General features: G+C 39.7%; 1 protein-coding gene across 1 annotated transcript; it reads left to right on the forward strand.

Moving 5' to 3' along the window:
* The first annotated feature begins 1,770 nt into the window (after positions 1 to 1,770).
* On the forward strand, positions 1,771 to 18,858 carry LOC137297937 (A disintegrin and metalloproteinase with thrombospondin motifs 9-like). The gene is made up of 6 exons (XM_067829928.1): positions 1,771 to 2,097; positions 4,541 to 4,631; positions 8,322 to 8,587; positions 9,332 to 9,505; positions 16,967 to 17,114; positions 18,798 to 18,858. Exons 1-6 carry the CDS (start codon positions 1,771 to 1,773, stop codon positions 18,836 to 18,838), a joined length of 1,047 nt encoding a protein of 348 aa, XP_067686029.1. The 3' UTR covers positions 18,839 to 18,858.
* Positions 18,859 to 22,288: the final 3,430 nt, after the last annotated feature.

A 22,288-nucleotide genomic window follows, 5' to 3' on the forward strand; every position in this document is an offset into this window, starting at 1 on the left:
CTAATTTGAAACAGAACAAGACGATTGAGTAAAGTTACCATATTATAAGAGAGAGTGAGTTAATATTTATCGTCAGTAATTTATCGGCAATAATGCAGTCATTTCGTGACAAGAACAGTTAATAATTACATTGTATATCAAGAATATATGATAAGGACTATTCATAATTAATCACGGTGGAATTGTAAAGAGGAAATCAATATGCACAATTCTTAAAACTCCGCTGGCTTAACATCCAATAAGAACATATGCGGCCTCGATTGATCATGGAAAGAAACTCCAAAGGGGATGCTTAAAGGTAAAATGCCTGTCAGGTATTCGCCAAAAGGCACCAAATGGTGTTTGTAGTGTCTACTCAACTACGGGTCTTATGGATTGAACGACTTGAACCGATAAGGCATAAAATACTGAGGAAAAAACGCTTCATCTTGGAATTTGTTTATACGTTGATATTGTGTTAGTGGAAGTACAGCATGCAAACGACATAATGGATTGAATACACAAGGGCAACATCCAGTACAACACGTTTCATCGTCTGCCCTGTAGTAGGTTACAAATTAAGGAAACTTGTTACCATTTCCTTTACTACTTCACCATACCATCATGCGGTTATCCATAACTATAACTTATTGCTTCCCAATAACTTAGTGCCATGCTGTTATTGCTTTTACTGCTTCCCAATAACTTACTGTCATGCTGTTATTGCTTTTACTGCTTCCTAATAACCTACTATCACGCTGTTATTGCTTTTACTGCTTCCCAATAACTTACTGTCATGCTGTTATTGTTTTTACTGCTTCCCAATAACTTACTATCTCGCTGTTATTGCTTTTCCTGCTTCCTAATAACCTACTATCACGCTGTTATTGCTTTTACTGCTTCCCAATAACCTACTATCACGCTGTTATTGCTTTTACTGCTTCCCAATAACTTACTGTCATGCTGTTATTGCTTTTACTGCTTCACTACAGCCTACTATCATGCTGTTTAAGTTTTACTGCTTCACTACAACATACTATGACAGCTTACTGTTAATATAAAAGCACAAGATATCGGAGTCTATCATCCAATAAAGGGTGACGGCAAAGTTATGACAGAAGTATCAGCAAAATGTATATCTATGCCCTAAACGATGTACAAAGTACAAGTGGATCATATGCAACCTTATTTATGATAAACAGACAAAGACTGAAACACACGTTCTCAGGAGCCGAAATCGATGAGATCTCTCTCACACAATAGTAATACTAGTTAGCACAGAAACAACTAAAAATTTCTTCCTGTGATTTCCTAGCTGGCACAGACAGTTATGTCTTCTCCCGATGTTCATGACAAACATGCCCTTGGCTAATTTCATATATTAATTTGAGACATCCTCTGGATGTGGAAAATGGTCATTTATGTCGATAAAACTGAAGGCATTAGTTTGGAATGGTAAACCGTTATCAAACAATGTCAATATTCAAAACGTAGCTGAACAACAATTGATCACATCCATTAAAAACCACTGTTTATGTATGACAGGCATAAAAATATACCGTTTTAATGGTTCAATACACCTGCACGCTTTCATATGCTTTTGCTACACTGATAATTGATTTCCGCACTGGGTTGTATGCATGACATAGGTAAAGCAGACAGTACGTGTCTTATACAGTACATACTTTTCCAACGACGCAGACTGCTCAGTGATACCTTGTGAACGTACCAAAGCACACCAACATTTTTTGTGCAATTACTGTATTGCGAAAACAACTGAAAACTGACAAAATGGGATGCGTACAAATCATACGGATTGTGGTTGTTTGTATAACTTGTGTTTATCCAGCTCACGCGGAGAAAATGTGCTCAATCTTTGATGATCTGCCACAACTAAGGAAAAACCAGCGACTTCCTGATAAGGTAGTATTTTCAACAATGACCGATGGAGTCATGTCATGTGCACGTTTTTGCCTTGGAGCTTCCCTGTGTGGCTCGTTCAACTTCAACATGAGAACTGGTGTTTGTGAACTCAATGACGTCACTCTTGGAACAGAAGTAAAGGAAGTAATTCACGCAGAACATTATGTTTTCTCCGATGTCAACTCCTGGCCAAAGGTAATCTTTATATATCTCTGTGTTTGATTAGTTTCTCTTTGAGGCGCCCTGCACCCCATGTTGTCTCCAAGAAACAGCAATCATGAGATCGTGTGCCAACTGCGCACTGAATGCTGTCTTACCCTGCTATCGGTGACTCTGCCTGGAACACAGATACTGAACCGCAAAAGAAACGTCACCCTACCAAAGATTTCGCCAGATAGGTTTCAACTTAATTTAAATTGTTTTTTAGCTGTTTAAAAAACCTGGTTCGTAGTCAATGTTCAAGAATATCTGGTTTCAGATTCTGTATTTGATACAAACACATGTCGTCAAAAGGCAGTTACTAAAGTAATGATGGGATGAGGATTTTGTGCTTATTTCTTAAAAATGACAGTTTACGTGTATCCCGAAGTCTCATACCTTTAAGAAGAGTCATTGAACATGCACCGAAATTGTTCGATAGTAGCAACTATCTAGGAAACAGAGGGACCAAGCTTACGGAAGACTGATTGCTGTCCTGACTGAAAGACGTGTGGCACCTCATTTTTCTGTTTCTGGTCGAACAGAATACTGAAAAAACAAGTCCAAGCCACTGGAAGCACAACCGACCATCCTCGCAGTGGACGACTGCCTGTGACAACATTCAGGCAAAATTGGTAGATTGTCCGTTATCACGTTGAAGCAAAACTACCAATCAGCGCCGACACAGTGCGGAGGCGTTTGAGGCGTAGAAACCTCAGGTGTCACAGGCCTGTCACGGCATGCAAACTGCCCTCAGTCCAGACTTACACCCGATAGAACACTTGAGGGACGAGATTCAGAGGAGGCTCATTAATGTGCCACCAAAGCCGACAACTCTCTCAGTCGTATCACCAAGTCTGGGTGTATGTTCCTGTGACCTTCATCAATCGTCTCATCCATTCCATGTGCAGACGATGCAGCGCTGTTGTCAACGCTCAAGGAGTCCATACACATTACATGTGTTTGAATCAAACCGATTACCGATTTCAGGTTTCATGTAGGTTTCATGATGCTAGCTGTTTCCAAACAAACAGTATTTTTTCACGAGGAAAAGCATGTAATTATTTGACATATTGATTTGTTTCTTAAAACTACCCGAGGAAGTCGATACTCACTGATGGGGTGGCAAAGAATTCCACAATTTGACTGTATCTTGGAGATGGCCTGTCATAATTTGCACTTTTACAATTGATTGTTCAAAGTTTCGAACTGTCTCAGAAATTGTAGTTTGTAGTGTCTGACAGCTTAGAAGGGACAAGATTACTGAAATATTAAATTGTTACTCATTCCTTAAAAATTGTTAGTTTTGGTGCGTATCTTCGCTTGGATAGAGGTTGTAAATTTGTCTCATCATATGTTTTTATGACTCGTGAATGACAATGGAATGCTGTAGGCTGCTTGGAATATGATCCTAAAGGATGTAGGTGGAATGTTGTGTCCTGCATGGAATATGATCCTAAAGGATGTAGGTGGAATGTTGTGTCCTGCATGGAATATGATCCTAAAGGATGTAGGTGGAATGTTGTGTCCTCCATGGAATATGATCCTAAAGGATGTAGGTGGAATGATGTGTCCTCCATGGAATATGATCCTAAAGGATGTAGGTGGAATGTTGTGTCCTCCATGGAATATGATCCTAAAGGATGCAGGTGGATGTAGATGTATGTTGTGGGCGTTGGTGACGTAAGTGGAATGCTGTGAGCTGTATGGGCATTGGGGATGTAGACAGACAGTTGTGGGCTGAAGGATTTGGCTCTGGGGAGACAAGTGAGATACTGTCAGCTGTCACCTCCAGGCACTTTGCTGTAGGTTGAACATTATGAATATTGTGGGCTGACGACATAGGTCTCACAGGAATCTAGACAGAGTGTTTTGGGTGCATCAGTTAAGTTGCGTGTCGGGCCATGGGAATAAAGACGAAATGGCGGCGACGTTGGCCTCAGGGGAGTAGGTGGTCTGCTGACGATATCTGCTATACAAGGTCGACCTACCTTTGCGATTAAATATCCCGATCACCTTACATATTTGAGAATAAACTTCATTACTTTTGAAACTCGAACGGACGTGCCCCAGTTGACTGCCTCATGTTTCTGGATGCACAGTGTCATGTGAGGCTGTCTTTACTGTGGACATGTTATTTCTTTGTTCAAATCACAGTTTAATCGTCATTATTTGATTAGTTCGTCTGCTGTGGCAGTCATACTTGTGAAGACACTGGAAATAAGAACATCAGTCTGACACAACGCTCGTGTTACACTAATGGAGGAAAGGAAAACAGGTTTAAAAACTGGTAAAACTGAATCTAGACATTGGCGAAATCGCAATTATGCCAACGGCATTTTTCAAAATACCCCACCCCGCATGCCATGTAATTTTATGTGACTTTGATGGATTGTGGAAAAATATTATATATTATATTTTCGCATGTATCTCCCGCCAGCGACTTGCCGGAGTGTGTGTAAACCATTCGTGCTCTGAGTCCCAGTACTGTCAACCAAACAACGATAGTGATTATTCCTGTAAGCCTTTGGGTGAGTAAAAGGATGAATGGGCTTCAAGTCTAATCTTCAACATTCTTCTTGCCATTTTGAAGTTTTTCTTTTTATAGTGCTTTACAGCACCATATAAAAATGAACACTATTCATGCAAACAAAATCTGAATTCAGTTAAGTGTTTTATTTTGGTAATTGCAGGGGAAATATTCATATCACCAATTGCATCAAGTTTCCTTCTTGGCTAAACATCACCTTTGACAGGTTGTACTGCATCACGTGTTGTTATGTTGATGCTGAGAAGTGTGCTACATTGACAGCTTAACTCCATCCTTGGTTACTGTTTCATAGATTTTCCCCATTTTCGTTAATATTTGCAGGACAGTTCACGCTACTGCTGGAGGTATCGTTGGGTTTAGTCTGTTATACTGACCCTGAAACAAATATATCCAAGAACGCCCATCTTCCAAGTCTAGAATATGTGGCAAGTCTAGATTACCACTGTTTACCAGGGTCTGTATCAGTCTACTGAATTCACAAGCGATCTCTGTTTGACATTAACTCCGCAACCTCCCGCCTGGACCCCTCACCACCCAGTCCACCCCTCACTGGACCAGGACCTCCTGATTTTGCCCTGTCCTGTCACGCCACACAAACACTAGGTGTGATTACTCCCGATGACTTAAACGACTGTGTATTTTCTAGAACTGTTTCATTATCAAAGTAGTGAGGACCGGGGATGATTTCTAAGTTTTCCATCTTAGGCAAAAATGAATTGGAACTTTGATGAGGATGAAAACAAATATACACAGCATTCGTCCAAATCAATACACTGATTGAAAGCTACTTAAGTGGTAACAATACAAATCTTCGTATCTATACAAGGCAGTTAGAAAATACAAGCCATGCTTCCGTCATTGTTGTTTCACTCATGATTTCCGTGAAGCGGATAGAAACAGACAAATATAGATCATTAGGCTCAAAGCAACTCACCTCAATGATGATAGCACTTCTGACTTTATCCATAAGCTCTGTAGCGACGTTGTCGTGGAAATGTGATTAATTTGTGAATGGACTTGAAATCTGCACCCTTCATGTCATCATTACCTTGCTTATTCTTTTCCATGATGCCAATATTTTTTGTCTGTCTTCTTGCGCATTTCATTTCATGCATTAATGAGATGTCCATAGAGTCATGATACAGGTAGAAGTGAGTGAGTAAGTTATACTTTATCGTTCAAATCATGAATTGTTTTATTTGTGAAATATCTTTATTTCAGAGACTAGTTGTATGTCTCGCACCAGTTGACAAAAAATGGTCAGTAGCAGTAGGGACAACAGTCCTTTGGAATCAGGGAGATATAAATGGTCAAATCTAGGGAGACTATTTCCATGATTCCTGGAATTCACCTTACAGTCTTACAAATAATGTATTTGGGGTGAGAAGATAGCACGGGGATTGGGTTATTGACCAATGAGAAATAAAACGTTAAAGGGCGTTGACTGTGATGTAGGAACCCAGTCTTAATGTACAGCAAAACTCACTCGAGCCAGACCGGCGCAAGTCATGAGACACCAAGTCATGAGACTGGAGCACAAATCTTGGGCAGGTTCTCACTCATCGTCAATAACTTTCATACTAAGAAACCGACTCAAGGCACCGGCATTTCGACTGAGAGTTACCATCGAGCTAGCGTCCATGCAGGTAGTAAAGTACTGTAAGTCCCCATGGTCCCCTAATGTGGTGATCTACCTTCTGTTGTTCATGATCTATCGCTTGTTTTTATATCGTATTGTTCAAATAGTGCTGGTAGTTTTGACTTTCCACACCAGTATTCTAATTGTGACATTATAGTTTTTACCGCCCTTTCTCGACAGGTATTTATAACATACATGCATTCCACTTCAATGTCACGCACGTTCTTGTGACGATATAGTTGACATGTAATGCCCATATGAACTCGCTCACTCTCTTACGCACTCACTCGACTCTAACGGGATCGGGTGGTCAGGCTCGCTGACTTGGTTCACACATGTCATCGGTTCCCAATTGCGCAGATCTATGCTCATGTTGTTGATCACTGGATTGTCTGGTCCAGACTCTATTATTTACAGACCGCCGCCATATAGCTGTAATATTGCTGAGTGCGGCGTAAAACTCAACTCACTCACTCACTCGACTAAGACTGAAGCTGTGTGGCTATAGAATACTGACATTATAAGCGGATCCACTGAGGGGCGCACTCCCAACTCCCCATCCCACCCCCTTGTCCCCTTGCCATTTGTTAAATGACCATTAAAACTCGGGTGAAAATTAAGTGTGCACACTCAGCACCCTACCATGGCTGAATTTTCCACCATGGCTTGTGTGTTTATGGTTTAGTTATTGTCTATTTGCCCACTTTTCAAGGCTGTATTGATTACTAGTACTTCTTCTGTGTCTAGCAAAGTAGAATGCAGTTGTTACAGTTGCTGTTGTCACGTCCCATCTGAACGATTTGTGTGGTACAGGTTACCCCCGTGGTCTTAACTGTTTACATTTACAGTATTGTTGTCACGTACCCCGTGAAGGGTTTGTGTGGTACAGGTTACTCCCGTGGTCTTAACTGTTTACATTTACAGTATTGTTGTCACGTACCCCGTGAAGGGTTTGTGTGGTACAGGTTACCCCCGTGGTCTTAACTGTTTACATTTACAGTATTGTTGTCACGTACCCCGTGAAGGGTTTGTGTGGTACAGGTTACCCCCGTGGTCTTAACTGTTTACATTTACAGTATTGTTGTCACGTACCCCGTGAAGGGTTTGTGTGGTACAGGTTACCCCCGTGGTCTTAACTGTTTACATTTACAGTATTGTTGTCACGTACCCCGTGAAGGGTTTGTGTGGTACAGGTTACTCCCGTGGTCTTAACTGTTTACATTTACAGTATTGTTGTCACGTACCCCGTGAACGGTTTGTGTGGTACAGGTTACCCCCGTGGTCTTAACTGTTTACATTTACAGTATTGTTGTCACGTACCCCGTGAAGGGTTTGTGTGGTACAGGTTACTCCCGTGGTCTTAACTGTTTACATTTACAGTATTGTTGTCACGTACCCCGTGAACGGTTTGTGTGGTACAGGTTACCCCCGTGGTCTTAACTGTTTACATTTACAGTATTGTTGTCACGTACCCCGTGAAGGGTTTGTGTGGTACAGGTTACTCCCGTGGTCTTAACTGTTTACGTTTACGGTATTGTTGTCTGCTTTACCAGCCGAGGGCAGAGAGTTAATCAGCCATTTCCTTGCAGTAGCTGTTGTCCTGTGTGAATGGTGTATTCCATGGGAGTTCACCTATGATTATCGCAACATGGTGACGAAAACATAAATACATTGTAGATTTACCCGTATAAAATACCCGAGTCGCATATGTTCCAAATGATCTCAGTTTGTTTTATCCCGATCTCATATCCACCTACAACCCACTCTCTCAATGTGACATATTCCTTTCAAATGATGTTTTATGTACAGTCACGTTTCAATAACAATTTGTTGAGTGGGAACTTAAAAGGTTTACCTCTGCCTTGACGTATATTTCAGTAATGTTATAGTATGTCAGTTTCATATGGGAAAACTCCCAAATTAAACTGGTTGGGTTTTGTTTCAAGATGTTGTGACTGTGATAAAGCCATACACATGGTAGATATGTGTGCGAGAAGGATAGAATCCATTTTGAAATTCATTTTTCAACAGTGGCTACATCGTGCTCTGATGTGCAACAGTGTCAACCCGAGAGTCCAGATGGCGAGTACTGGCTCAATGTGGGGAGGCATCCCTTCAACCAGACTCGGATATACTGTCACGACATGAATACAGAGAATCCCCGGGAGTATGTTACACTTATATATGAAAACTATGGCTTCTACCCAGGATTTCGCTCACCGGGGTGTGGTAATGAATACCCTCAGGCAGGCACGGAGAATCGTCAGTGGTTCCAAAAGATAGGATTTGATGTCAAGGTGAGAAATTAGGTTCACCCTTTATGGAGTGTATGTGATGTCAGCTAAACGATCATATTTAATTCCTCAATACTCATAATGACAGAAGTTACTCAATAATTATAAGTGGCCTTCAATGTTTTCCCAATAGGACTGTGGATTTTTGTACAGTCTGTATTAACGTGTGTTTATTCGTAATTAGCATTTACTTCAGAAAAGCAATAGTTGATGGAGTAGACATTAGAGCAAACCTACTGACTAGAGCTGTGACGATTTATCGTAGTATCGATAATCGTGATACTTTATCGAACGATAAATATATCGATACTTTTTTATATCGTGATACGTATCGTTGACATCATCAAAATTGTTAATTGTCACTAGAAATTGACGGTTATATCAATATTTACATTGTTATTTGAAAAAAAATTATACGTTTCTAAAGAAAACAGAAGATAGCATATCGTGATGTGTATTGAATCGTATGGTATCGCTCCAAGATATCGTGATACATATCGTATCGTGAATGTTCTGTATCGTCACACCCCTACTATCGACTCTAACTGTCTCACCGAAGATAGAGACCAAGTAGGCTTTAAAAAGTATGCAGAACTTTCTGTTGGGATGACACATCTTATAAAAATGGCCTTACGCTGTAACCAAGACGATACGGTACGCCTGGAATTCATGAAACAATATTACGACAATATAATTTATGACAGTCGAAAACGTTTGAGTCAGACATATTTCTTCATCCTTCCAAAGCACATGACTGTAGCGATTAACGACTACACATTCTCCAACTGGACAAACAAGGCAACGCCATACGGCAGGGCCGCTGACTGCTACACTACTCATCGGGGCAGCGTGGCAGTATGTGGAACTAAAGGACGATTCACAATTGACCTGAGGGGAACTGGATTGGCTGTCGTGCCAGAGGTAAGCATCCTCGATACACGTTGCACAGATAGCTTATTAGTCTCGTGATTTGTTGTACAGTACCATTTCTTCAATTTCGTATATGCCAAAAAAACAGAAATCTCTGCCAGCATGTGAAACTGATGTTGGCGGGAGTCTACGGCGTCAGCGTTAACTGCTGGTACTGTTGGTGAAGAGGGACTGAGCAGTGAAAGCATGTTGCACGCATCTCCAAACGTATAGCGTATTTAGCACATGTAAAATCCAAAAATGAACTGAGAAAAGGTTCACTGTGTTTCTGTTTGGAAATCACAGGGTAATCAAAATCCCCGGTGTAGACTAACTAGACTAACATGTAAAAACATGAATCAGCAAACGTTAGTAAACACACGTTTCCTTAATTTAATATATAAAATAGGATAGACATGCCACATAGGCTAGATGAGATGTATTTGTTTCAACGTTTGCTAGACGTTTGAATACCCTGGGTATATGGAAGCAAAGGATACATTTACAGTAGCCTATTTAGAAGTTCGTTGGTCCATTACAAACGTGTGTTACTTCCATTAAAGACATTATTGTTGGCAAGACATAGATATTGCTATGTTCAAGGACGGATTGAAAGAACTATCATGTCCGACCTTTAGACATTAGTCACTTTGTCACGCAGTGTAAAAACTCCTGATTGGGTTTGTAAGTAATGCGAGTTACTGAACCTTGGTTTCAATATATTCGAACGCGTGTAGTCGATACGTTTAAGTGTCAGGATATAACTAACGTCTTTGCATTTTTTGAACCTGTGACATCACTCGGTGTACATTTAAAAATTGGTAATCACGCACAAAATCACACAGGGATCACCCATCCCTGTAGACCACGGAACAAGATACCGATGAAGCTATGTAACCGTAACGAACTAACACCGAATCACTAGACATGTTTCAGGTCACATGCTTCTATAGTGCTACTGAGTGCTGAACGTCGTCTTAATCTTGATGTAAAAAACCCAAACATTTATTGATCACCCTATTCACTTGACAGTGATACAAATAGGCGCAGAGAGTCTTAAGTTTAAGTTTGACATAATACACAAGGTTTCTCTGAAAGGGACAGCAAATGGATAGAGACGGTATCCACTGGGGTAATACGGTGATAAAGGGACAAACTTCAAGTAGGCACAGTGTTTACAAACATCGCGTCGGCTTTATCTGTTGCCTCTAACATCGGCAATAATATCTCAGCCATATCGTGACGGAAACAATGTACACAATAATGAAAACACTGTGAAGAAATACACTGTTGACGATAGACAGTAAAAATACGAGGGTATCACAGATATGGATATAAAACTAGCATGGAAAACTAAGGTAATTTAATTAAAGCTGACAAAACAATGTAAAACACGGGCTATAGATTGCTAACAACCGAAGGTAGGACACCACACCAGGGACCTTCGGGACTTACAGTACATTTGTTTCCTGCGTGGACCCAAGCTGGATTTACACCATCCCTTCAATAAGGGATTGTTAATAATTTAGACACATCTAACCATGCATTAAAACACACATGATACGACTAAAACTGGAAAGTTGAAATTGACTTTGAAGGCTTTGGGACTTACGTACCCATAAGCTTCTAAATACGCGTACCCACATTCTAGTAAACCATGCAGTTTACAGGTAACGGGAAATGAGAACGGGTTTTTCGACTGTAGAGTTTTATTACATGAGGTTATAATAGGTTTTGGTTTAGGGATGGTAAACATGCTACATAGTTTTGCGAAATAGAATATTTGTTCCTGATACAATATTTATTACTCAAAATATGGCACCCGTGGCGAGCCACCTCCTCGTGGTGGGTGCTGGGTAACGCTAAGGGCTAGCCAACTCCACTATGTGGATCCGTGGCCATATTTGGTGGAGGAAGGGATCCTGGGGGTTGAGGGCAATAGGGGCCTGCAACCGTCTTCCTGTTGCTCAATACACCACTTTGGCCCTGAATACACCTACATGGGTGGTTGAATGGGCCCGGTTCAACCTATCGGCTGGTCATGCCAAGCCCTCTGCTACATTTATGTAGTATTGCAAGAAATTTGGATATTACATGTTTAAAGACTTAACGGTTTTTTTTTATCTCAGAAATTCAATTTGTCTGTTTTTGCCTAGAGTCGTATGCCAGAAGGCGGTGGCTCAAGGGCTCATGTCATTGCACAAATTTTATTTGGACTTTTAATTTCGGTCGTGGTCTGTTTGTTCATTGTGATTTTCTGATTTTGAAATGCATTCTTGACGTTCTGAACTTTGCCTAGAGTTTTATGCCAAGAAGACGGTGGCTCACGGGTCAGTCTGTATATTAATTATTTATAACTCTTCTACTGGAGTATATCATCTGGGTATCCTTGGTGCTGCAAGCCGGAGGCCCGCTTGCTTTAGCATTGTCCTTGTGATACTCCATGGTGGGTGGGGAGCTCGGATGATGAACCGTATTACACTAACCATGCCTTATGAAATCCCAGCCAAACAAACAAAACGTCCACTGATATTGACCCTGTTGATACTGACCACAGACCATCTGCATCGATTGAGTTTTGGCCGCGTTTCGTCGTGACAGAGACTCCTGACAAGACACCGTTAAAGCTGAACCCCTTTGCTGTATCCAAGGGTATTCAAGGTATTGCTTGGGATGTGAAAAACATTAGACGCTTACGTTCGGGTGCGCTGTTAGTTGGGTGCGCGAACAAAACAACAATCAACTAACCTAATGCATATGAAATCTTTCGTGGGCATTCCGGTCACGGTCTCTGCACACAAAAGCTTGAGCACGAGTAAAGGTATAGTTAGAGATCGTGATCGATTATTTGATGATATGTCGGACCTTGATATAGCATCAGAAATGAACGATCAAGGTGTGTTCTATGTCAAGCGCTTTTCAACTTGGAAAAACAACGAAACCATCAAAACAAATACGTATCTGTTTACTTTTTCAAATGCACCCAAATCAGTGAAGGCAGGCTACTGTAACATTCAAGTTGACACCTACATTCCCAACCCGCTCAGATGTTTTAAATGCCAGAAATATGGACACGGTGTAACTACTTGCACATTGTCAGTTGTGTATGCTCACTGTGGTGAGAAAACACACACAACAGAAGATTGTACTAGTGATCTTTAAAAATGCACCAACTGCTCAGGCGACCATTCTTCATTTTCTACACAGTGTCCTATTTGGAAAGAGCAAATGGAGATAAAAAAATATCATTTACTCAAAATATATCTTTTTCTCAGGCAAAAAAACTGGTAAAGAGATCTGACCTTCCAGAAAGCTATGCTACAGTAGCAAAAACATCATCGGGGTCTAGCTCTAAAATAACAACTAACAACATCATCCACAGGCTGCCAAACTACCTTGATTTGGGTAAATTGCGACTCTCCACAGCTTTTATACCCTGCTATATCATCTCAGACTGAGGAATCACTTGCTAGTATATCAAAGTCTTCTGATCACAAATCATCATCTCAGTCACACTGGGCTTTATATGAAACACTGTGTGCTGCAAAACTATATGACGTTCGTGATGCTATTAAATGTTTTTCTGATGAACTGAATTCCATAGGTGATGAGTGTATGCAGTTCCACATATTCGAAAACGATGGTTCAGCGATGAATTCAAACATGCTTTGAAGGCAAGGAAAAAAGCAGAACATTATTTCCGTCGCCATCCTATGGTGCATAATATAAATAAATATAAAATTTTAAATGCAAAAGCGCGGCGTACTTTTAAACAGAACAAACGCCAATCTTGGCAAAATTATGTATCCAAAATAAATTCTCGGACACCCATGTCCAAAGTATGGAACGTGGTCCACAAAATTAAAGGTAAAGGTACTAAATCTACTGTCTATCATCTTAAACATGGAGATCAATTACTTACTGATAAATCAGATATTGCTAATAAAATGGGCGAAACCCTCGCTAAACATTCTTCCTCTTCTAATTATATACCTAAATTTCAGCAATATCCAAAACAACAAGGAAAGAAAACTATTAATTTCAATACTGATAATGGGGAAGATTATAATGATATGTTTTCTATTTATGAACTACGTACTGCCCTTGATCAAGCTCATGACACTGCTACAGGAGCTGATAACATATATTATCAACTCCTTAAACACTTACCAGAATCCCGTTTAGACACGCTCTTATCAATTTTTGATAAGATGATATTTGGACTTCCGGGAAATTTCCTTCTCCCTCGCGTGATGCCATAGTAGTACCAGTACCTGAACCTGGACGTGATCATACGGATCCATGCAATTATCGTCCGATTTCATTAACTAGCTGTGTTTGCAAGACCATGGAACGCATGATAAATAATCGACTTGTTTGGTACTTGGAAACTAATAACCTCATAACAGATATACAATGTGGTTTCCGTAAAAACAGAAGCACAGTCGATCACTTACTGCGAATGGAATCATTTGTTAAAAACGCATTAATTAATAAAAAACATGCTGTGTCTATCTTTTTTGATCTCGAAAAAGCATATGACACAACATGGAAATATGGTATTTTAAGGGACTTACATGACTTCGGCTTGCGAGGTCGTTTGCGTCAATTTATAGCCAACTTTTTAAATGACAGACAATTACAAGTCCGAGTACGTGGGTCCTACCGTGTCTGATCATTACAATCAGAATCAGGGTGTTCCACAAGGCAGTATTTTGTCTGTCACACTTTTTAGTATAAAGATAAACAGTTTATCAAAAGTTTTAAACGATTCTATTGATGGATCGTTATTTGTTTATGATTTTAATATTTCTTGTCGTGGTAAAAATATGCATACCATTGAACGGCAACTGCAGTTTTGTTTACACAAGACTAATATATGGTGTCTTGAAAACGGCTTTAAATTCTCTAAATCAAAAACCTACTTCATAAATTTTTGTCGTAAATACACACCACATAAAGACCCTGAACTCTCTAGATGGCACGCCAAGTTGTGAAGGAAGCCAAATTCTTATGTCTAATCTTTGATTGACACTTAACGGTTTTACCGCATATTAAATCACTTAAAACTAAATGCCTGAAAGCACTTTATTCGCTGAAACCAACCCATCTATATCGATCACTCGTGCGTTCTAAACTTGATTATGGCTCCATTGTCTATGATGGAGTCTGCAAAAGCAGCCTTAAACTTCTTGATTCTGTCCATCATCAAGGTCTAAGACTTTGTCTTGGGTCTTTTAGAACTTCACCTATTGACAGTCACTATGTTGAGGCTGATGAACCATCTCTTGAGCAGCGCCGTATTAAGTTAGCTTTACAGTAGATTATTAAATTATATTGGAATAAATCTAGCCCTGTATATAACTGTGTTTTCAATCCCTTTATGAGGATTTATACAACAAAAACTCTTCTCTTGTCCCGCCTCTAGGACATAGAATTAAACCATTTCTTTCTTCGGCCGGCATTGAGCTGGAAAGCATAGCTCCCTCCCATCTTCTTTCTTCTCCTTAGCAGTTGGTCAGGCTTCAAGTGGACCTAACATTGGCCACATTTAAAAAATCAGAAACTAATGAATTACAATACAAACAAGAATATAATCAACTAAAACATAAATATAGCAATTATAAATCCTTATTTACAGATGGATCCAAGGACGGTGGCGCAGTGACCTGTGCCTTTGTCATTGGATCCAGAACAATATCTTCTAGATTACCAGACACCAGTTCTATTTTTACAGCTGATGCTAACGGCATACTAACGGCTCTTAAATATATTGAAAGACACCCTAAACATAAACAGTATATAATCTATTCCGAGTGTCTTTCTTGCCTTCAGGCTATTAAAATATTTCTTGTAAACATCCACTTTTAATTGAAATTATTGAATGGTATAATAATCGTGCTACTGGCCAATACGACATCGTCTTCTGTTGGTTACCAACCCACGTAGGCATTTCCGGTAACGCAATGGCCGATCTTGCTGCCAAGGCAACACTCAACAAATCTGTGACACCACTTCTTATTCCATACATTGATTACAAAGGTAACATTAGATCTTATATCCGTGATCTGATGCAGAAGAAGTGGGACACCCAGGTAGGCATCAATAAATTACATGAAATAAAACCCGATATTGGTTATCCCTACTTGGGTTGTCAGTCCAGATTTGAAGAGGTAATCATGCGACGATGTCGTATTGGCCATACGAGATATACTCATGAATACTTGTTAAAAGGTGAGGATCCTCCGTCTCGCATCCTTTGTGATGAGAGTCACGGGCAAGCATATCCTGCTTGGCTGTGTTGAATTCTCCGTCATAAGGGATAAATATTTCAATGTAAAAACAATTAAGGATACCATACGTTCTCATTTAATTCTTGGATTTGTAAAAGAAATTGATTTCATAACTGAATTTTGATTATGTTCTGTAGATAGTTGCATTTTAATTAATGGTAGTTTAGATTAGTAACTTGAATTGTTAGTGGCTGTACCCTCAAAGGGGGTTGAAGAACCGTAAAATTATTGTCCTCCTGAGAGGGTATGTAAGTCCCAAAACATTTCATGTACGTTTAGACCTTCCACTGTTTTTAATCGTAGTATATGTGTATTTTTGATTTGTGGCTAGATGTGACTAAATTGCTGACATTCTGAAGCGATGGTGTAAATCCAGCTAGAGTCCATGCTGGAAGCAAATGTACTGTAAGTCCCCACGGTCCCTAGTATGGTGATCTACATTCAGTTGTTGGCAATCTATAGCCTGTTTTTATAATGTATTGTCCGAATAGTGATATTAGTTTTACCTTTCCGCGCAAGTTTTAATCCCATTTGTAATATACTAGTTGTTTTACTGTCTTTCGGTGACAGGTTCTTATAATGTACATGTGATCTTTTTCATTGTTGAATGTTCTCGTCACGATATGGCTGCGATATGGCCGATGTGACGTTAAATATTAACTCACTCACTCTACTGTTGATAAACACCATGCAACATCAGCTTGCCAGACTGAATCACAAAGAATATCTCCTGAGGGGATGGTGTAAATCCAACTAAGGTCCATGCTGGAAGCAAAGGTACTGTAAGTCCCCATGGCCCCTAGTATGGTGATCTACCTTCAGTTGTTGGCAATCTATAGCCTGATTTTATGTTGTATTGTCCGAAGAGTGAGGTTAGTTTTCACGCTAGTTTTTATTCCATTTGTGATATTCTAGTTGTTTTATTGTCCTTCCTTGACAGGGCATTAGGATATACATATATTCCATTTCAGTGTTAAATGTTCTCATCACGATATGGCTTCAATATTGCCGATGTGACGTTAAATATTAACTCACTCACTGTTACTCAAACATAAATACACGCCACCAAACCTGCTGAAAACGTGCTGGGGATCCTTCATGTTTAAAAAAACGTCGATGCCATAAAACGGATAACCGGCTAAATCAAAAGACAAATGGCATGTTCTTGTCATGTTTTCAGCAAACTTGGAGACAGCATGGTTATCTGGCAATAATCGAGTCCATTTCCCGTAGCCGAGAAGGGAACGTGATCGAGCTGAGATGTGGCGGGTATTGTGGTGGCTGTGATCCCCTAGGTTCGCTGGCGTTACAAGTAAATTCGAATGAAAGTGAGTGTTCTTTGCAACTGACAATCAAAGTTGATAATTTCTTTGGAGTGATTTGTAAACTAGAATTATTAAGTTTGCCTAATTTTTCTAGCTTGAATTTGGAACCGTACCTTCATATGAGTTTGAGCTGTTATGTGACGTGGATTTGAAACATTTTTAAAGCGTTTACCAAATTCCTGAAAAATACGCTGTGGCGTGATATCACTGGTGTACCTCGACTATTTATAAAACAAAATCAGGGATAATTTTTGAAGTCATCTAATCTCCCCGTAAGTGTGAAAATAACAGATTCGGTTTTAGACAGATATACTCATGATCATTAATATAACTCCACCTGAAATTGTAAGATTCTGGTCAATCTGGCGATCATGTCATTGTATACTAGAATGGACATATAAAGTCAGGTAGTACTAAAGGCTGGCTTTTCTTGACCTGGCAAGATGTAGACTTTCAGACAATACACGATGACAAGTTACTGGCATGCATGATGTTTTGTGGCATCATTTGCACTAATCTGAACCTTGCGTCAGCAAAGTAGAATGGCAGTTGGACTCTCAACCAGTACTTTGATTAAAGAGCTGTTGGATGTTGGTCTGATGGAAAGTCGTCCTACGTCATTTTCTGGCAGTTAGGAAAAGACACAAACGTGTGGTGTAGTGCAGGCTGAAAGATAACAGAAACTTGGCTACTTATTTGTATGATAAAAGTCTTCCACACCTTGCAGCTGAACCCGTCAGTGGTAGTTCACTGATCACAGGACTGAAAGCTGGACCTTATTGCAATGCTTGGGACACTCAGCTGTAATCGTTATACTGTCCTGGCACATTGTGATAGCCATCACCTCGCGCCAATTGTCTGGCATTAATTGTTCAGAACGCTAGGCTTTCGCCGTTCTCTAGCCGCCATCGCCTATTCGTCAAAAACGCACTATCCAAACCTGACTGTGGCCAGCAGGAGCCCCGACATAAGATGTATCGAAATGCTTGCAACGCCGAATTCGAGCTAGCAATCATACTACTCATTACTTGCAGGAGCTAAAGCAGGCACATTTTGAAAAATGGCGGAACATGCTAATGCTGTGAATTCTACCCATGCTTACCAGTAAAAGGAGACTGACAGATGTGATCCGTGCAATGGCATTGATAAGGTCGTCATTGGTGTTTCTTATGATCACAAGAATAATTATTTGAGAATCACTCTTTGTGATAGTACTTTCGGCATTGTTGATATTTACTTTTTTGTGTATTCCTGACAGATTGCAAAGGGAATTGTTACCAAATTTAAGTTTTTTCATTTAATCAGACCTAAACTATGCTGCAGCTACCATTCTATGAAACGGGTTTTGGTTTTGAAAGCTTGTACAGCAATAAAGCATGTAGTGTTTTCGTGGATGTGGATGGTGTTTTGGTAATGCTCATGCATGCACAAGCGATATCTTCCGTGGAAGAAAGGCAATATTCAGGAACCCTAACGTGTTTGTACTGCGTGCAATAGCGAGTGTGCTAGATCAATGCGACATGTTTTCCTTCAGAACTAGTCACGATTCATGGTCTTCGAAACTGACAATTTACCGAAGCGTTTCTGTGACAGAACTAGTCTTTCATTATTTTAGCTCTATGTGGTACTTAACATGCATGCGTGAATTGGTAAATGTATATTAACAAATGTGTCACTTTCTTTCAGATTTACCGTCGATTTCTGCAACAGCTGTAACGTGTGGGTAATACTTTAAGTTGCTGTCGACCGTTAGAGAGGTTAGCTGAATGGCACAGTGTAAGCCTGAGCCACTTTGCACAGAATTACACTTAAATCGTGTTTTGTCAACTGATTGAAGGGGAAAGCCAGAATTTATGACAGTCCTGCACAACTCCTCCTGAAATCCATGAACACGGGTGTTGTGCTGAAGTGATCTGTGGGATCCTTGGATTTGAACCTAGACTCCATTATCAAGCTTTTGTTTTAGTTTAACCCCGCTTTAGTAATATCACGGTGGGGACACCAGACATGGGCTTCACACATTGCATCTATATGTGGAATCGAACCCGTGTCATGGGCGTGATGGGCGAAAGCTTAACTACTAGCTTACTCAACGCCGAAGGAAATGACTTTGACTGACTAATAAAATCAAATAATACATCTATTTGATAAAGTGACAGTGCAGACAGTGTTTGTGAAAGAGTTCTGAGCAACGACATAGCTGACATATAGACATTGATTAATCAGTGTGTAGGCGTGTTAACTCGATTCTTCTTACTGGAAAGCCATTGTGGCCAATAGCATATAACAACTTTTTCGCGGTTGACATTGCAAATAATGAGAAGTGAATAGTGTGAGTAATTAGTGTGCAACATAAGTTTGAAAACGGTGAGGTGTGCCGAAATTGTGGAGGAAGTCCCATTGCTACTACCGAAACTATAAGAAATACAATATAAAAAGTGCACTGTACGGATGACACTCGTTTTGTTAAGGGAACTCAAACAACCTCTTGCGCGTCTACCCTAATCAGCATTAGCGTTGGTTCTTTTTCACCCTAAATGGCTGTTCTTGTACGTGCCAAGTGTAGGAATTATATATTGAGCAATCACAAGCAACTGCCCCGGTGTCAAAGGTGGATGCTCCCTTGGCTCAGGTAAATATGCTTCCCCTGGATATTTATGACTTTCATGTTCCAGGCTACTACCAACAAGGAGGATCAAATAGGTCGAATTGTCTCAGTTGCTATTGCCTGGTTACTTATCTGCTGCCTGATAGTTTGAAACATATTTTGAACGGTTGACATGTTGAAAAGGAACAATGGATAAAGTTTTTTTCTTCCTAGCCATTTGCACTAAAATGCTCATAGTCTGGTGATAATCGTAAACAATGCGTATTCATATCAAATAACTCCAATGTCCCAGACGTTATATGAGTGCAGGAGAAATCCCTACTAGGTCAGATAACAATTGAGACAGACATGGTTATGTATGTTTCCCCGCAATCCAAACGTCACGAATCCTCTTACGGGAGCTGTGGGATATTTGTAAAATCAAACGTTGTACAACGGAGATATGACCTCAAGACCAACTCAACTCAACTTCCTATCAACGCCCCCTCCTTCTCCTCATTAGCTCCTGTTACTGTTAACTGGGGCGTGTTCCATGACGATGCTCTTTGAAACTGAAAAGTACAAACCGATGATGATCTTTCAAAAAGTAATACTATTTCAAAACCAACTGAAACATTCCAGGCAACGTATTGAAAACACAACAAAAGCTACCTACTTTTCTCTCTAAACTCTGGTGGAATGATAAACGTTCTATTTGGCCCAAGTTTAAAACATACCAGTAGTTCTCATACCAGCTGCCCTGTACATGTTTTTGACGGACACAATATTGTGACGAATATTCAGAAGAATAAGACAAAACATTATGGATGTCAACTTCTTCATTCATCTCACGAAGGGAGAAGGAAAAACCCTGAAACGTTGTGTATACAATACACTTGTACGTGCCTATCAAGAATTGTAATATTCTGAAGGCTCATGACATGGGGGCTTGTCATGATACCGGACTTCTTCCGTTTGTAAACAAACGCCCTTAACGATAATGAAAATAGTAACTACCTCGTGTTGAAAATGAAAATACATGATGAGATACTCAGTCTGCCCTGTATATACGGCCCAAATGCAGACACTCCAGAATAATTTAGTAATATCGGGACAATCATTAACGGTCTAGAAACAGATACAAACATCATTTACGGCGACCTTAACCTAGAAAAGATCATGGAAAGGACACATTCAACTACAAGCACATCAATAATTTCAAGTGAAGACAAATGGTTGAAGATATGATGGAATAACTTAATCTGTATGATCCTTGGAGGGAGGCAAATACTGACTTCATGAAATATACGTGGAGAAAACCCAACCCACTAAAACAGGCACGTCCATAGTTTGGCATGAAGTGCATGTGGACCCGTGCTTTTGTAAATAACTTTTCATCCAATGATCCAATCGATCTCAAACTTTGCAAGTGGATGTTTTATCAGACAACCTAATCACAATGTAAATCACCGATTTTACGCATTTGTGTGAAAGAATCTGTCTATGTAACTGTCAACAAAGTAAACAGCAGAACGCAGACTGCTTGCAGAAGGAGGGAGCCAATGACCTGTAACAGCGGCAGTGTGGGGTCAAAATTCAAAATTAACAAAAGAAGATTCAAACAGTCTAGAAGGTGAACTACAATACCACGAGGTTCTTGATGCACTCAGGAACATGAAAAATGAAAAACCCGGGACCGTCGGGATTCACAGCTATATATACATTCACTTTTGATAAATTCATTAAATTACGCGTTCAAAAAAGATGAACTATCAGTAAGTCAGAAACAAGGGTTGATCACATGTATACCTAAAAAGGAAACACTAAAAATCGCCCAATACCTTTTCTTAGAGTCGTGCATCAGCAACAATAGCTGCACTTATTAAAAACGTTTTACCTAGAATTATCAACGACTTAAAAAGGCTTTATGAAAGGCAGATATGTAGGGGAATGTACACGACTAGTACTAGATATAATGGAATATAAAGATTACATGAATATACCGGGTATTTTTATGCTTATTAATTTTGAGAAAGCTTTTGTTGAAATTGGAAATTTGTCGAAAACTGTGTGGACTTTTTCAGATTTGGACCATTAAAACAATGGGATAAAACATTTTATACTAATTTAACGTCAAGTGTTTTAGTAAATGGATTTGGATCAATTGTTTTTCCAAATTATAAGAGGACAAGGTGACCCTCTATCACCCTCTATTTTACTGATCTGTGCTAAAATACTAGCACATAAAGAACAAATGCAAATGTGAAAGGTATTGAAATGCTTGAATTGAAATATTAAATTTACTCAGTCTGATGGAACGAAAAAATGCTTCAACGCAATCAAAGATACTTTAAATGATTATGATTCATTCTCTGGCCTCAAAAACGAAACAAAACTCAAAACAAACACAACCAAAAACATACAGACACCCCCCCCCCCAAAAAAAAAAAAAAAACCAAACCAAAAAACCAAACCAAACAGACAAAACAAAACAAGAGCAATGTGGATTGGATCAAAACGGTACTCATCTATAATACACTACTCGTTAGATATTGACAGTGCACAGCGTCCAATTCACACTTTTTTTTCT

Source organism: Haliotis asinina, chromosome 10 (genome assembly GCF_037392515.1).
Source record: "Haliotis asinina isolate JCU_RB_2024 chromosome 10, JCU_Hal_asi_v2, whole genome shotgun sequence".
In the NCBI taxonomy this organism is placed as follows: Eukaryota; Metazoa; Mollusca; class Gastropoda; order Lepetellida; family Haliotidae; genus Haliotis; species Haliotis asinina.